This window comes from Thalassophryne amazonica, chromosome 11, assembly GCF_902500255.1.
Source record: "Thalassophryne amazonica chromosome 11, fThaAma1.1, whole genome shotgun sequence".
In the NCBI taxonomy this organism is placed as follows: Eukaryota; Metazoa; Chordata; class Actinopteri; order Batrachoidiformes; family Batrachoididae; genus Thalassophryne; species Thalassophryne amazonica.
In genome coordinates, this window is record NC_047113.1 from 64,057,664 (window position 1) to 64,076,008 (window position 18,345).

Consider the following 18,345-nt stretch of genomic DNA (forward strand, 5'->3'; position numbering starts at 1 on the left):
GAGCCGCAGCGGCGCCCGGAGGGCGCGCCTCCACTTGTGCGGCGAGAGCCTCTACCCTGCGGTTTAGGAGAACGTGTTGCTCGGTCATTAAATCGATCCGAGAGGTGAAAGCGGTGAGGATCCGCTGCAACTCACCGATTACCCCTCCCGAAGCCTCCGCCGCGCCTTGGTCTTCCATTGGCCGTTCAACAGCCGGTTGACGCCCCTCGGGGTCCATGACGCTGGCCGAGATATCCTGTTGTGAAAGTGTAGGTACACGGACCCACAACAGGGGGCGCAATGAACGGACAATGGAGAAAGGTGAATAACAAGTTTTACTGTTGTGAAAAGAGCACAACCAATACAACAATTAATAATTTGGAGTTTGAAGCCGAAATCTGCTGGTGTCGTGTGGGCAGGCTCGAAGGTAGGAGGCGTCCGTCCTAGTCGAACCGGAACCACCCAGATTTCCTCTGCCACCGAACCCCAGAAGTACTGGAACCGCCAAGTCCCGAATTCCCAGGTGGCCACTGCCTCCGCTCGTCGGATCCGGTACTGCTGGCGGGAAAGAGCACAAACACACAGGTATGGGTGCGACAGCACCCAGTAGACAGAGAGGGGAGAAGCCGCCTCCACCTCTTGTTACAATGAAGCAGGAAAGGTGAGTACTTATCCAAGCAAGTAGCTTTCTGTAGTCAGCTGTCCTGAAAAGGTTTACCAAGGTTTATCAGAGTCTTCAATATGAGCTTGCAGAGAAGGTTACCTTAATCTCAAGGCGATATCTCGGCACTGAGGTGGAGACGCTGTCCTGCTGATATACCTCCGTCCTGAGTGCAGTCAGCTGTGTCCAGTAATGGGTGACAGCTGTCACCCTGGCAGCCTTCGTCGGCGGCAGCGCCCTCTGGTGCCTGGAGCCCGCACTCCAGGCAGGGCGCCCTCTGGTGGTGGTGGGCCAGCAGTACCTCCTCTTCAGCGGCCCACACAACAGTTTTACTGTGACTGTCTTTGAAACTGAAACACATCAGTCTCAGAATTACAAAACTTTCTGGATCCCAAAGGGGTAGGTTGATGTCATAGACAGCCTTTTCACAGGTACTGTGAGTTCTGTCCACAGTAAGACCGTATTCTGTAATTTCTTACAAGCTTGCATGGACTGGGTGTCAAGTAGAGTGGTGGAAGCCGGGAACTTAGTTGCCATTGTCAATGAGGAAAGACTTAAAGACCCTGACATTATGGATGTTGCTGTGTTTTTTGCGGAATCTATGGATGCCCTGATTGCAGCACTTGAGAAGCTGAGCAAGGAGTGAGACAGTCTGGTTTTGTAACTGTTCTGGATCAAGTCTAAGATCCAGGCTTTCAGTAACATCCTGGAGAGCTGTCTTACATTGAAATAGGAATTTTTTTCTGGATTCACTCACTGACAACAATTCATGTTCATCAATAAGGTAAAAAACAAAACCCCAATATTTTTAAAACCAAATATTCTTGAATAAATTCATAGCTCTATTATTCAAGTAGAAATAATAATATTAGTTGTAGTTATTATTAAATGGAACAGTCACGTCAGTGACATCAAACATGCATGCTACAGAGGAGCTAGCAGTCTTGCTACATGCATACTGTATCTCTGAAAGTGTGCACTTGCGTGTTTGCACTTGCAAAAATAAAGTAATTAACAGATGGCAATAGGGCTGAAACGATTAGTCGAGTAACTCGAATAATTCCATTACAAAAAATGTTTGAGGCAAATTCTGTGCCTCAAAGCTCCGTTTAACATTGTAGTAGATGTACCAGGCCTGTGTGTGGTACTGTAACATCCCCAGACAAAAAACAGAAGAAGATCAGAGCATGTGCATATGCCTTGTAAGAGCTAATCAATTTAGCACCATAAGCTACAGCTTTCCAACACAACACACAGAGTAAAATAAAGTCTTTTAAGATAAAGATGGTCCACGCTGATCATCTGAAATAGCTTATTGCGCATTTAAAGCGAAGCAGTGTGTTTGTCTATTTTTTTAAAAACACCCAGTCCACTCTACCTGGGGAGTGGCTATTCACCCGGCAGCCAGCTGCTGTCTCTCTCTACCCGCTGTGAGGGACTCAGCACTCACCTCAGACCGGGCGAGTCACAGCTCCGTTCCCAGCCACACTGACAAACAGTCTCTGAAAGACGATCCTCTCAGCAAAAGCCCACTATTTCTTCTGTGTTTTGCTCAGACTCGCACTGAGTGTTTCACTTTTTAATTTTTCACTTTTTTGGGCAACACACAACGCTTCACAAACATGGTAACTTAAATAAAATAATACACAAACTGACTGCGAGGCTTGCATGTTCAACCTCCAGCTGAAATGCATCTACTGGATCGCAAAGGAAGAGGGATTAAAAAAAAATCACGCAGGGACCCAGTCTACCAACCTTAAAAAGAAAAACAAACAAAAATGGTTAAATTTTACAAGTTGGGGAAAAAACAAAACTGAAAGCCATACCCCATCGCCATTTCAGCAAAATGTCAAGACTTTGGTGCAGAGACATTGTGCCATTGCTTAAGGAGAGCCCTGGACTATTGATGTTTAAAAATGCAAAAGTACTTTTTATCCAATTACTCAATCACCAGAATAATCAAGTATCAAGTAGACTTTATTAGCCCCCCAGGGGCAATTCGTTGTGCAGCCAGCAGTAGAACACATTCGGACATACATAGACATAACATGATCTAAAATATAGCATAAAAACTCAACATGAAAACTCACCACACAGTAAACATAATAACTCAATAATAAGAAAACCTAGTTAAAAACCACTCATGTGATAGTGTTTAAAAATCTAATAACAATAGGAATAAAGGAGTTCTTATACCTATTGGTCTTACATTTCTTAGACATAAATCTATGACCAGATGGAAGCATTGCGAACTCAGGGTACAGGGGGTGACAGGAATCGTCCATGATCAACCTTGCCTTCTTAATTGATCTGTTTTTATATGTAGATGGCAGGTCGTTTAAGGAAACCCCAGCAATCTTGTTGCACTCATTTACAATACAATCCAGACGGTTTTTGTTTTTCAAATTTAAAAACCCATACCAACAGATAAAAGAAAATAGAGAATAATCGATAGAATACTTGATTACTAAAATAATTGATAGCTGGCAATCAAACCAATAGTCTGTTGTTACATTCTCAATGCACATGCTCAGTAGTGTGTAAATGTCGCTTGACTTAGCGTGAACTCCCACGTCCGATGTCGGCATGGGGAGTGTTGTCTATTCACCCAAAACAAGTGGTAGATGGGGCTCTCACAGGTTACTCCACTGGGCGCTGTTCTACTATGATCGCCCACGAGCCAAAAAAAGTGCTAAAACAGTATGAAAGGGCTCAATCCGGTTTGCCCTCCTAACAGGCTGGTTTATAAAGTGCAGACCCCCCCCCCAACAAACAATAGTAAAGAACTGCGCCCTCAGCCAGAATTTCCAGGACTTACAATGCACATTTTACTGTTTCTAAATGCTTGAAAAGTATCGAGTTGGTCTTTTGTTTTCATGACAATTGGAGCAGTACACTTTAATGTTTTCGTGGAATGAATGGAACGTCCCATTTTTATAATGTTCTGGGTGGGGGCAGTCTGCCTGACAACACTTCTGGCTTTCCTCCCAAACACAGCTATCATTTGTGAGAAGCACATTTGAATAAAGACATTAAATGTACTTTCACACAAACTATTTTTGCTGTTGTAATAGATAATGTTTTTCACAAATAAAGCCATGACAAAAACGTACACAGTGCGTACAAGATTACAGCTGACGTTATCTACTAAATATTGTTTTATTGTTCTGATTGTCACATCTGGGACACGTTTAAGAGACTTTGTCCCTCTTTCTTTGGGCAAATTACAGGCATGCAGATGTGACAGAAGCCAGCAGGAGTCGCTGTGCAATAGTAAACAGTAGACACAGGGCAGAGTTTTAGCCTTCTGATCAGAGCGTCCGCCTCCCATGCCAGAGATTGTGAGTTTATGTCCCGACAGAGCGGGTGGGAGGAGTCAACACAACAACATGCCACAAGAGTACAGCCACTACACAGATAAATCCTTTGTTTTTTTCTTAGTTTTCGTTGGAGTCTGTGTTATGCTTGGAGTTGCCTGTTTGTTGGTGTTAGCTGAATCCATGTTGTTATTTGTACAAACTTTTTTTGTTGTTTTTCCTCTTCTTCTTCAGGAAAAGGCAGTCAGGAGCACAGGAGCGAGCACACACGTACAGTACACATTATGTAAACGCACTGTAGGTGATCCTCTGACCCACTGTCTTTTTTGAGAACATAATTTCCCTGCGCTTCGGCAAAGCCGTGACAGCAGGGTATTGTTTTAAATGGTGTGTGTGTGTGTGTGTGTGTGTGTGTGTGTGTGTGTGTGTGTGTGTGTGTGTGTGTGTGTGTGTGTGTGTGTGTGTGTGTGTGTGTGTGTGTGTGTGTGTGTGTGTGTGTGTGTGTGTGTGTGTACAAGATAACTCAAAAACGGCTGTACGGATTTCTTCTAAACTTAAGTCATACGTAATCAGAAAACATCATTATGTTTATTTTGGTGTGTAGAGCGTGCTGTTTATGCATCAGCCCTCTGATTTCTTTCATTATAGTAGTGGACAGGCGGCAAAACAAAAACCTTAGCATTAGATGTCATCAAACCCTCCTTCAGGCACCTTCAAATGCACTTTGGATTGCTAATCGTAATTTGGGGCTTTTTTGGAATTGTGATGAGTGCGTTGCTTGGTTGCAAAGCAGACTTTCAGCTACCACATTAAATGTGCTGACTAATGAGCAGCATAAGTTTTATATAAGTTTCAAGGTTTTTCAGTTCTGCTTTCACTTCAGTGGCATTTATTGGTCCCCATCAAACAGTGGAGTGAGGGAGGTATTTTGTTGTTGTTTGGAAGGTGAGCCTGCTGTGGTTTCACTCTATAAATGTTTTACTTTTACAATTGAAAACAGAATGTGTGTTGTGATGAGCAGTGTGTTTTTGTTTTTTGATGTTCTAGGTTTTGTTGGAAGCTGTTTTTGGGACAGACTGATTTAACATCAAGGTCTTCTGCTGGTGTGATGATAATGAATTAGCGCGTGTATGTGCGCGCGCACACGGTGGCGTATGATGGCTGCATCAAGAGCCTCGGACTGACTTCTTTCTCGTTACTCGTCACATGTGTTCTACATTAAAGTACAGCTGCAGCCTGTTCCTCAAAGACATGTCCGCAAGGTGCACATACACATGCACGCACAAAAAGGACGTTAATCAAATCACTGCGCACTTATGTCAAATGTGACATTTTGTCTGGCAGGAGAGATTCACCCAGCTGTCAATCGTTTTCAGGTGTGACAGATGAGAAAAAAACATAAAAAATATAAAGATTTCGGTTTACATTACTGCTTTACAAAACATGAAAACTAAAAAGCATAAGGAGCTTGAACTCAGCAGTCACGGTAATAAATTTCTTTTTGTAATTTGCCCTGAAGAAGAGATGATCGAGTACTGTACTTAAGAAAATGTACGTAACTCACATTGTCACGTTAGGTTTCCGTGAGAGTGAAATGACGGACACAAAAAAGAAACTATTGAATTTCCACAGGTGTGTTTGTTTTGCTGTATAAACTGAAAAAGAAAAGACAGGCTGTAGATAACTGTATGTCATATTTCAGCTGTGGGAGGATGTGGTTCTGAATACAGCTGATACTGTGCAAATAATCCTTAAACCACATTATGTTCCCTCCCTGTGCGTTATGGTTTGTACAAACCTTTTTGATTTCATGCTTGTAGTTACTAAAACTTTTTCAGCTTTACCAAGCAGATTTTGGGGCCTTTTCTTGACCATCATCTATTGGACAAGATGCAAGTGGGTTACATTTACTCATCATGAGTGATTTTTGGATGTAAAACTAAATCAACCAATCAGCGTGTCGTCTGTCATTCCCTTTAAGACGCAAGTGTAGCAGCATGTGGTACATTGCTGTTCAGGTGGCACACTCTGAAGTGAGAGGTTTTCTGGTGTTTCTTCACCAGAAAACCTCTCACTGTGTGTGTGTGTGTGTGTGTGTGTGTGTGTGTGTGTGTGTGTGTGTGTGTGTGTGTGTGTGTGTGTGTGTGTGTGTGTGTGTGTGTGTGTGTGTGTGTGTGTGTGTGTGAGAGAGAGAGAGAGAGAGAGAGAGAGGAGCAACTAACTCTGTAAAGGAAATGCATTTTCTGTTCTGAAACTTAGGGATTTGGTAGATACAGATGAAGATGGTAAACCTCCTATTTTGGGTCATGTTGGCATCTTATGTTTTAATGACTGTAATATAAAACAAAATTCAGGCCATTCAAGTTGCTTATGAAGCCCTGTTGCTAATCACAGGGTCCTGGTTGTCAGTCAGGCAACTGTTGTGTGTTGCAGTTCGTTTTACTTTTATTTCATTAATTTTTAAAAAATCCTATTTAGTTTTGCAACGGTATGATGGACTAATGTGCATTCCTGTGTGTACAATCAGCGTGTTCTCACCTTTGGAACACACTCTGGTCAATGTGATGTGTGTCTGTGTATTGCACAATATGAACTATGTTCAACTTCAGACCAAGTTTTTGCAGGTTGATGGTTTCGTCACTTTCTGATGTCACACGATAGCAATGTACCGATGCTGCATGTGACAACGTCTCATTTTCAGAACAGCATGCACATTAGCACACAGATTACCACAATTATATCAGCCTCTTACAATCACATGGGCACTGGACATGAAAATGGCAACTGCATCATTTGGGAACTAGCAATCAAACCTTTGCTGCGCGATAGGGTACTGAGTGTTCAGTCATGTCTGCTGGTTGTTTAGCTTGTTTGTCTCCAGGTTTATTTAAAAAAAACAAAAAAACTACAGACTGATTTTTATAGAACTCGGTCAGGGGTCATTCCAAAAAAGAACTTGTTACATTTTGGTGCCGATCAAGGCACAGATCTGTCAAATAATGTTTAATAGGATTTTTCCTCAAGTGCATTTGCATGATTTAGAATGTGATTCGCTATTGAATGAAATCTCACTCACTCATCTTCAACTGCTTTCTTCATTTACTGCGTTAACAAAGTAGATGGAATATCTGTGTTTGTATGTTATGTGGCAACAGAGAGTGGTGTGTGTGTGTGTGTGTGTGTGTGTGTGTGTGTGTGTGTGTGTGTGTGTGTGTGTGTGTGTGTGTGTGTGTGTGTGTGTGTGTGTGTGTGTGTGTGTGTGTGTTCATGCAGGGAGTGAAATTGGCAATACAGTAAAAGAGGAAATCAATTAAGGATCGTGGGGGGCTGGAGCCTATCCCAGCAGTCAAAGAGCACGAAGCGTGGTACACAATGAATGAAATCTGTCTCCATATAATAAGTAACTGTATTATTAAGAGTATCATTCCCATTGTCTCCATTCATTCTACATTATTCTTTCTCCTTCTGTCTGCTTCTGCAGAACGTACCAACTCTAAACCCGTCCTGACGGGTACACATCCTGTCAACACAACGGTGGATTATGGTGGAACCACATCGTTCCAGTGCAAAGTCCGCAGTGACGTGAAGCCGGTCATCCAGTGGCTGAAGAGGGTCGAACCGGGTGATGAGAGTAAATTCAATTCCACCATTGAGGTAAACAAAAGCATAATAGACAAATGATATGAAATGCATATACATCCCCAATTCCAATAAAGTTGGGACGCTGTGTGAAATGTAAATAAAAACAGAATACAATGATTTGCAAATCCTCTTCAACCCATATTCAATTGAATACACCACAAAGACAAGATATTTAATGTTCAAAGTGATAAACTTTATTGTTTTTGTGCAAATATTTGCTCATTTTGAAATGGATGCCTGCAACACATTTAAAAAAAGGTGGGATGGGGCAACAAAAGACTGGGAAAGTTGATGAATGTTCAAAGGACACCTGTTTGGAACATTCCACAGGTGAACAGATAAATTGGAAACAGGTGAGTGTCATGATTGGGTATAAAAGGAGCATCTCCAAAAGGCTCACCTGTTCACAAGCAAAGATGGGGTGAGGATCACAGACAACTTTATTGATCCCTGAAAGGGCAATTACGTGTACACTCCAATTACCTCAGACAAGATACAGCAATTAATCCACAATTATTACTTGTTTACTGTAATAATGGCACACATCAAAATTAAAGACAACACATATACATTTGACATTGCTAATGTGCTCTAAACTTGAAGCAGTCCGTCATCCGAATTGAAAAGTGGGTGAAGGCTGCAGCAGGAGGGGCCCGCGCTCCCCAGCTTGGAGGTTGAAGACTGCAGCAGTAAAAACTGCACTGCCTTCGAGGTGGCAGGGAGGAAGCCAGGGTGAGGGGAATGGAGAGACATGGGCGGGTGTGGGGGGGGGGGGGGGGGTAATAGGGATGGTAATAGGGATGCTCACGTCATTCCTTCCCACTTCTGCGGGGTCGGTGCAGTTTTAGCTGCAGCTGGCCTAAACATACCACTGTCCCAGCTTTTTTGAAACGTGTTGCAGGCATCCATTTCAAATGAGCAAATATTTGTACAAAAACAATAAAGCTTATCAGTTTGAATATTAAATATCTTGTCTTTGTGGTGTATTCAATTGAATATGGGTTGAAGAGGATTTGCAAATCATTGTATTCTGTTTTTATTTACATTTTACACAATGTCCCAACTTCATTGGAATTGGGGTTGTACATGGCATTCAGTTTGAATTCCGGATGTCTTTCTATTATGTGGATTACTTAATATTTTTCTTTGTTATCTCATTGAAAGGTGGGCGACCACCGGTTTGTGGTCCTGCCCACAGGGGAGGTGTGGTCCCGTCCTGACGGGTCCTACCTCAATAAGCTGCTGATAACCAGAGCCAAGGAGGAGGATGCTGGAATGTACATCTGCCTGGGAGCCAATACTATGGGCTACAGCTTCAGGAGCGCCTACCTGACGGTGCTGCCAGGTGGGACAAATGAAAATACAAAGAGACACCGAGTGCAGTGTGCATTTTTCCAAGCTGGCCATGATCAGATCAAAGTCCTTTATTATTGAGTGGCTCAGATCAGATACTTTAAACGGATTTGATTTAAAATCATTTAAATAAAAAACTGTTAAAGCTATCACATGTAGGGGGTAGTGTCATCTGGCCGTGAGGTTGCAGATTGCATTGTGCCGTTGTCACGATTTTGTTTCCTTTGGCGGTTTTTCTTCTTTGGCAACGGGATTCATGCACCTTTACCTCCTCATGTGATAACCGTATGTACGAGCACATCGATAATCACTTAAAATCAGTGCATTTGTATTAAGTATATTTGACAACTTCATATGGTAAAACAAAAATGCTGTAAAACCAAAGCTGTCTTGTAATAGCGATCTGTGTCTAGACGTGGTTATAAAATCGAGAAGCAACACAGCGTCTTTTATGTATTGAAAAACTGAACCTCATGTAACACTTTTACGACCTTTCCTGTGATGTTCAGGAGATTACAGGAACAGACTTCACTGAAGTCATCCAGTCACACTGCAGCTCCCTCACTCACTCACACACACGCATTTGGCGCAGTTTTTATGAAGTTTTTCCTTTCAGTGGCAGCAAAATGCTGAACTTCATATGCCATTTTAAACCCAGCAGCATGTTGGGGATGCAGAAGGTTACAGAGACATTAAAGAGGTCATCAAGTGTTTTAAAAACATATGTTAAAGTTTGTAGTGGAAAATGCTGGACAGACATCGAGATGACACATCGAGATGACACATAATAAAAAAAGGAATAAAATTAGTCTGTCAGAAACAGCTTGTTTCTCCTTCTGTGCTTTAAATGGAAATGAATTGTTGTTGGCTCCGCCCCTGCCATGAAGGGAGTCCATCTGTCTCGGGCCTCTTCGGCATGCATGTCTCATGGAGCAAACGGGAGATCAGTTCAGGATGGTCATGACACACATCACAGAAGATGACACACTGAAGCTGATTAACATACGCAGTAGGAAAATTGGGCCGTATGCCCATTGTAAAAATTGTTTTGTCCTGCAAATGCTCTGCTGTTATCGTTTTATCAAAATCTCTACATGAGTACTGCACGTATGTGTTGGGAAAGTGTAAGTACACGGACCCACAACAGGGGGCGCAAATGAACGGACAATGGAATAGGTCAAATAACAACACTTTACTGTTGCGAACGTGCACAACAAACACAACAGATTACACAATAGATCAGAGGTCAAATTACAAGGTGTCGTGTGGGCAGGCTCGAAGATAGGAGACGCCTGTCCAAAGCAGAACCGGAACACACGATTTCCTCCGCACCAGACCCCGGGAATACTGGAGCCGCCAAGTCCCGAACTCCCAGGTGGCCACTGCCTCCGCGTGTCAGACCTGGTACTGCTGGCGAGGAACAAAAACACAATTAAACGTGGGTGCGTCTGCACCCAGCAATCTGCACGGCAGGGAAGCTACCTCCACCTCTCGTTGGAGAAAAGTCGTTATCACTCACAAAATCACAAAAAGGGCTTTCTATCAAGCAGTCAGCTGAGGATATTACCTTTCAGGTAGAACGATATCTCGGCAAAGAGGTGGAAATGACGTCTTGCTGATATACCGATGCAGATCAGATGAGTGGTGACAGCTGTCACAGGTGATGAGTGTCAGCTGTCACCCCGGCTGCTCCTGTGAGGCGGCAGCGCCCTCTGGTGCCTGGAGCCCGCACTCCAGGCAGGGTGCCCTCTGGTGGTGGTGGGCCAGCAGTACCTCCTCTTCAGCGGCCCACACAACAGTATGAGGCCGCCTCCAGACAAAAAAAAAAACACGCAACACCCAGCATCTTTTTTTCAGAGTGGACTGCTTGTTTTAGCAGATTGGCCACATGCTTGGTTCTTGCTGAGAGTGAGTACTTTTTATCAGTACCCATTATAAGCTCGCCGTTAGCTGTGTATTGTTATCATAGAAACAAATCACATACGAAGCCCCCTCCCCACCTCCCAAAACTGCTGGGGTGAACTGTTTATGGGTGTTTTCTCAAAAAAAACAAAACAATGTGGACACGAGGCCTAATACCACAGTTGTGACTTGACATCATGCTGCAGTTTGCAGAGTGGTCCTTTGGAGCAGCAGCAAGGTGAAACAGGCGGGTTATGTCAGCTGTAGGTTTATGTCAGCTGTAGCTTAAAGAAAGGACCAGAAATGGTTTGGGCATTAGGAAGCTAAAACCTGATCCAATACATGAGCTTTTCTTAAAGATCTGCACCTGCCTCAGCCTTTCGGGACATTCTTAAATTTGTTGTAATTTCATAAATTTTGTCCTTTTTAATTTGCTCACCTCCCCTCCTCAGATCTGAAGCCTCACATCAGTCCTGTCCCCACGGTGGCCTCTCAAAATCTTCCATGGCCAGTCATCATTGGAATCCCAGCAGGCGTCGCCTTCATCTTGGGTACCGCCCTCCTCTGGTTCTGCCAGTCAAAACGCACCTGTGCCACGTCTACTTCCTCATCCTCATCCTCGTCCTCCGCTCTGCCCACCTGCCAGCACCTGCCAGCAGCCAGTCGTGACAGAGCCTGCCCGACGCTTCCTCCTCAGCAGGCCAATGGGGACAAAGATTCTCTTTCCTACGAGGACTACGTTGCCCATCAGCAGCTGCTCCTCTCTCAGGCAGGCACAGGATTGGCTCCTAAGGTCTACCCAAAAATCTACACAGATATACACACGCACACGCATTCACACGTGGACGGAAAAGTGCACCAACACCAGCACATTCACTACCAGTGTTAGCAGCAAGGCTAAGCTTTGGTGTTTCACGTTCAGGCAGACTCGAACCACAGCGCTCCACCCTCACTGACACAAGACCGCACAGCAACAAGAACCACATCCAAGGGACCGTATGGACTCCTGCACAGATTATTGCATATAGATGAATTTATTCCACATAGAAACAATGAAGAATGTAAAGTAAGAGAAGACTGGAGCGCATCACAAAGAATCTTTTTTTGTTTGTTTGTTTGGCATTTTGGTACCTATTTTGCTGAAGTACGTGAGCAGGGGAAAAAATCCATATAAAGTGAAACCCTTTTTTTCATATTATGTTTGCGTTCTTTCAGTACAGTGGACACACCCACCCTAGGGGGAGAAAATTTAAAGTTGAGAAAACTTCTAAATTTACAGCAATGAGTGCATAGACATTTTGAATTTTCTCCAGGATACTATGCATGAAGACAGTCATGGCTATGCCAGTTTGACATTTGACCCCACTGACCTTGACCATCACCCAAATGATTGACCTCTGGCAATGCTGAAATCCACCTAAGTGTGTGCCAAGTTCGGTCCAGTTTGGGTTGAAAATCAAACTCCTCGATGTTTACCAAAATTAATTATTTCAGGGTCAACATTCTGGCAGACATGAATGACTGTGACCCCAGTGATTGACTTTTGGTTAATTTGATCTAGCCTGGGCGATTCCAGAACTCACCTTGCTGGATGCCAGTGTGTTTAAAATAATAATAATGATAATACATTTTTGACCTTTGACCCAAATGACCTTGACCTTTACCAAAACAAATCCTTAAGGACAACTCCTTTGTTGGCCTTCATCCACCTACCAGGTTGGTGAGAATCCACCAAAGGACTTGTAGGGAAACAAAGTTTCTCAAGTTTTAATATGGTTAGTTGGATTAATTCCGATTACAAAGTTTGTTAAAACTGCAACAGTATGCTAATTTGGCCAACTTAAAATTTTGAATCACATAAACTCACAGTCACTATTTCAGTAACATCTTGCTCAAGGGCATTTCCACAGACCGATATGCTTACAGCTAATTTACTCTAGCGCCTGAGCCACATTTGCCTCACAAACAGGTAGAATAATGATTAGACAATTTATACAGCCATAAACTTTCCAACTGGTTATTATTTTAATGGTGCAAATCAAATTACAAACTAGAACTCTATTTAACCAACAGATGTGAGTTGAACAAACTCAGATAAAATTAAAGTGGATTTACTTTGTAGCAACCAGAAGGTTGGTGGCTCAATCCCTGACAACTTCTGTGTCCCCAAATCTCTCATTGTTTCCTGTCTGTGAGGATAGCTTTAAAGCAATCTACAAATTATAAAAGTATTTTTTTAACAAACTTTTTTTATTTATTATTTTAACTCACAATTGTGAGTTAAGGTGATGTCAGAAGTTTAAATTTAGATGTGACTCAGCAATTTAAGCAATCTTTTTCAGCTAAACTGATGGTGAGAAAATTCTAAACTTTCTGTGCAGCTGGTTGTCTTTTTTTTTTAAGTTTTCTCAACTTTTTCTTTTTTTACAGTGCACAACCTCCCAGTAACAGGCTAAATCCAGCCTCGTTACCCAACAACTATTCATACTGTATGTATCCTCTCGTGTGTATAGCAGAATATGATTACATGGCATTGGTTTACCCTCTTCTCACCGGATAATCTATCAAGAAAAATATACAGTGTATGTAAGGTAATAGTTTCAGAGCGTATGTCAGGCGTCAGCCGAACTGAGCCACATGTGAACACAAACTCTGCGGCGAAGACGAGAGCCGCGAGTGCCGACGGCCCCTCTGATGAATCACCAGCTGCTATCTGGGGAAGACGTGAAAAAGAACCAATGTCAGAGTTAGTGAGTTTAAATGGCGTGCATCTCTTATTTTTAGCAGCAGCAGCTACGGCCAAACGCAGCAGTTGAAAACGCGACCACTCAGTCGATTTAAGACCCGATTTGAGCTCACTGGAAGCCCTTTGACTTCCTGTAGATCGGTGCCATTTCCTGAACTGCGTCGCCTCCTTAGTTTCGCTGGATGCTTGCTGATTTTAGAAGCGGGTGCATAAGAAGGATGAAGGATATCAGATCTCCTCAGGTCAACCTCTTCAGCCAACAGAGCCAAAACATCGGCAGCAGTCCAGTGGGAGTAAAAACGACGGCTTCTGTGAATCGTTTTCAGACTTATCTTTGGATCGCTGGATACTGTCTGTGACAGATTCTTCTTCATATGTTATGAGCTTCGGCAGGCTTCAAACAGAGAGACTTTATCTTAAATATAAGGGTGAACGTTGTTGTAAATCCCTCATATGCATCTATAAAGTGATACACAAGATAATATTTGAGTCAGATTGGCTGAACATCCGCTTGAACGTTCTGAGAGTTTACTCTGATATGCGTTCAGTAGAAATGCTCTGGATTAAGAGCTCCAGCAGGGATTGTCAGTCTTAGTATCAGGATCCAAACATGATTTGTAAACAGTCTTTCAGATAAGGAAAAACTGCACCATCTGGACTGGAATTGGAAGTAGATGTTGGTCTGGATGAAGGGGTCACGGGCTGAAAATGGACTCTGATACGCAGCAAAACCTGCTGTTAGTCCAACTCAAACACTCCAAGGAAACTGATTAACTTAAACCAATCAAATTCAAGCTAACAGAAGCATTATAAATAAACTTAGCAAGACATTATGTTCATTTTACATTAATTACCAAAGTAAGTTTTGATGGTTGAATAATATATTTTAGTTAAACTTGAATGATTTGACAAACTGTTTCCTCAAAGCGTTTGAGTTGAATCAACAATTCGACTGTTAGAGAACTTAGAAGTACTGTTGAAAAGTGTCTGCGTTGTTCTCACCTAAATGTGGAGACGGACATTGTACAGAAGTCTGGATTAGATGAATAACTGCTTTCTTACAAATGTATAAAATGCTTTCAGGCGTACAGTGTGGAAGATCTTTGAGCCTGAATGTATTTAATCACATTTCTGCAGTTACCAAAATATGCTGGATTTAAAATACACTTCACTTCCTCTTCTAACCTTTAAAAGAAACAAACTGAGGCACGTAACGAGTTTCCTCAGACTCTTGACTTTAGTTTTGATTCCTGGTTGGTGTTTAAACTTTGTCCGCACACATCTGACCTCATCGGCAAATGAATTAGAGGTGATATATTTATTCTATCACCATTTGTTCCATCGTGTCTCATTGTGATACCCACAAACCTCATAAACAGTTTGCATTTGTTAGACTTGTGTGAGTATTTTTGTCTTTTTGGATGTGTAAGTAAATATGTAAACAAATGCAGTGGCTCGCTGACAGAATCCAGAAGAAAACACAAACACATTGAAGTTAAGATTCTAACCACATTTGATAAAAGCGGTGTTAAATGGTATTTTTCCATAGGAGCACCATTTTTAAATGTTTTGTGGTTCATGTTTTCATTCAGGACAAAAACAATTTCACTTGGTGCTTTATTGATTCAGAACACAAACATAGTCACAGGCTAACTGGCTCCATATTGTACGGAGCAACCTAAAACACTCGCATTAAACTGCCTTTAGTCAAAACACAACAGGCAGTCATTCACTGATATGGAGGGGGAGAAGATCACGCTCCTCATTAGTATGGTGGATGGTAAGTACAAAAAACACTTTTACAGCAGAACACTTTTATAAGAAGTCCGAAATATTGCACAAAGTCCCGAAACAAATTTACAAATAACAGATTCTGGCAGCAGGGGAATGTACCAAATGCCGAAATTGACGGAAAAGGGAATGTACCAAATTACAGATTCTGACGGAAGGGGAATGTAACCAAATTACAGATTCTGACAGAAGGGGAATGTACCAATGCCGAAAGTGATGGAATGGAATGTACCAAATTACAGATTCTGACAGTAGGGGAATGTACCAAATGCCAAAAGTGACGGAAGGGGAATGTATCAAATTACAGATTCTGACGGAAGGGGAATGTGCCAAGTGACAGATTGTGACAGAAAGGGAATCTACCAAATGCCAAAAGTGATGGAAGGGGAAATGTAACAAATTACAGATTCTGACAGTATGGGGAATGTACCAAATGCCGGAAAGTGACAGAGGGGAATGTACTAAGTGAAAAATTCTGATCTGAAGGGGGAATGTACGAAATGACAGATTCTGACAGAAGAGGAATGTGCCAAGTGAGAGATTCTGACAGAAGGGGAATGTACCAAATGACAGACATTCCCCTTCCATCACGTTCAGCATTTGGTACATTCCCCTTCTGTCAGAATCTCTCACTTGGCACATTCCTCTTCTGTCAGAATCTGTCATTTCGAATTTGCTTTAGGACTTCTTGTAAAAGTGTTCTGCTGTTTGTGAAAGTGTTTTTGCACTTGCCAACCACCGTACATTAGCACTCCACTTGTTATAATTCAGACCACTCTTGCTGGCAGACTGTTTGGCTAATGTAAGCTATATAATTGGTCATTTAAAGACTGCTAATGACTTCTTTCACCTGTTCAGTGGTTTGTGATTGTCCCTTCTGATATCCTTAATAGCCAGTTAGCCGCACAACTGTTTGCATTCTAAATCAATAAAGCACCAGGTAAAATCACTTTTGTTCAGACGCACCCTAAAACATCTCAAAAGTAATCTTTAAATATACCTTGCATCTCTGCTCACCCACACACTTAAAAAAAAATACAGAAAATTCCTTTTAATGCATTAATCCAACATATTTTTAAGAAGATCTTAAATATCTGAGGTTTTCAATAGTCAAGTGTTAATAATAAAAATGCTGCCAGGTATTTTCCAGTGTGCCTAAATTAAAATTGTGAGAATTTCTAATATATTTTTTTAAATGCACAAAAATGTAACTCGCTAATTGAGATAAATCAGACTGGAGGATTACCTTCTGGATTTTATGTGATTATTAATTCAGCCGTTAACCCGGTGTATCATTGAGGGTTATTTCTGGATGTTCATTTTTCATCACTTTGTAGTAAACAAATCTAGCATCAGCAGAATCAGATAAAACCATTTTTGCTCTTTCTGTCTGTCCTGGTGTTTCTGCATGTGTTCAAAAATCTGTACACTTAAAAAATAAAATAAAAATACCCACGCCAAGATAATATATGCTTCAGACTGTTTCACATTTGCACAACTCTTTGAAAGTCTCACTCAGTGATGTAATACCAAAGCGATGGGGGGGGGGGACTAAACAGAGATGTTTGAGGGAAAATGTGCTGTTTGCAATTTTAGCGACATGAAATCTTTTTTTTTTTTTTTTAGGCTTGCCATGCAGTTGATTTAATTTGTAATAATTCAATGTTTCACTTTGCAGACCTTCTGCGGGACATAAATCCAGAGAGTGTGAACTTTCTGTGCAGCTTTAAACAGCTGTCTGACTGGATGAGATTTATTCAAATCGCCTGGCGGTTATTCGTGTACATTGTTGCACATAAATGTTTAAGCTTAAAGCAGAAAATGTATTTCTGTTTTATACGGCAAAGACAGATTGAGGAACTGAAACACACGTCCATCGGGTTCTGCTCTGTTCTCTTCTGTGCTGAAACAAAGAAATTCATCAAGACTGACTCTATAAATTAGTCCAGTACTGAAAATTAGTATTTGGGAATGACATACAAACTTTAAGAAAACATAAAAACCAACATTTATAGGTATACAGAAATATTAAGGAGCTGTTACACACAGCATTTGGATAACGTTATCCTGAACAAGAGGGTTTTTTGTTTAGTTTTTCTTTTTAAAATTTGATTTTCTTTGACTGTTAAATGGGTGAAAAATGCATTTTTTTTCCCTCTCTCTTTTTTGTGTTGTTTTGTAAAAGCTCTTCACTGCCAACAGACAGACTGTGTCTGCGCCCTTGCCCCATGTATGTTTACTCAACAAAAATAAAAATGCAGCACTTTTTGTTTTCATTCCCATTTTTCATGCATAGAAGTAAAACATCTAAGACATCTTCTATGCAACACAAAAGTCTTTTTTTTCCCCCCCTGACTTGTGGTTACAAATTTGCGTTCGTGCACACTTAGCTGTTGTGACAGACACTTCATTACATCTTGATTTGCCACACCGGCAGAGTGGTTGGATTCTGTGCTCACTAACAGGGATTTAAAAAATTTATGAACACATTTTGAGCAAAATAAACGTAAGGTATACTCAGGAGAACTCAGATATTTTTAATGCATTAAAAATGTGAATAAAACAAAGTGTTTGTTGCGTGTCCTATAAAGGTGTTCAAATGAAAGTTGATACTTTCGAATGGTGGTTCTAATGACATATTGGCTCATATAATGGAACAAAAAAATCCTTATTCTTTCAATGATTTTTGAAAAGATAATGTGTCTAATTTATTTATTCTTTGTGTTCATTTCGTATATAATTTGGGCATTATACTGCATGAGTGCATTTTGTGTTATAATGTAAGCTATGTAGCACGTACCTTGTTTATGTCATTGTAAGATATTGTATTTATACGTTCTGACAGAATATACGAAACCCTATCGAGTCTTTGTATAGACAATCTTGTACAGTTTGTCATTTTGTTTTACCTTGTTTTAACCACTTTATTGGTGCCATTAAAATCAGTTAAATCA

The 18,345-nt window shown here is 41.4% G+C and overlaps 1 protein-coding gene across 1 annotated transcript in view; it reads left to right on the forward strand.

The window, feature by feature from the left end:
- fgfrl1a (fibroblast growth factor receptor like 1a) overlaps nt 1-18,345 on the forward strand; it is a 183,399-nt gene extending 165,054 nt beyond the window's left edge. Inside the window, exons 6-8 of the mRNA XM_034181988.1 lie at nt 7,439-7,611; nt 8,764-8,944; nt 11,307-18,345. Of these exons, the coding sequence (XP_034037879.1) occupies nt 7,439-7,611; nt 8,764-8,944; nt 11,307-11,743 (791 nt within the window). The 3' untranslated portion in view covers nt 11,744-18,345. The remainder of the gene's footprint in view (nt 1-7,438; nt 7,612-8,763; nt 8,945-11,306) is intronic.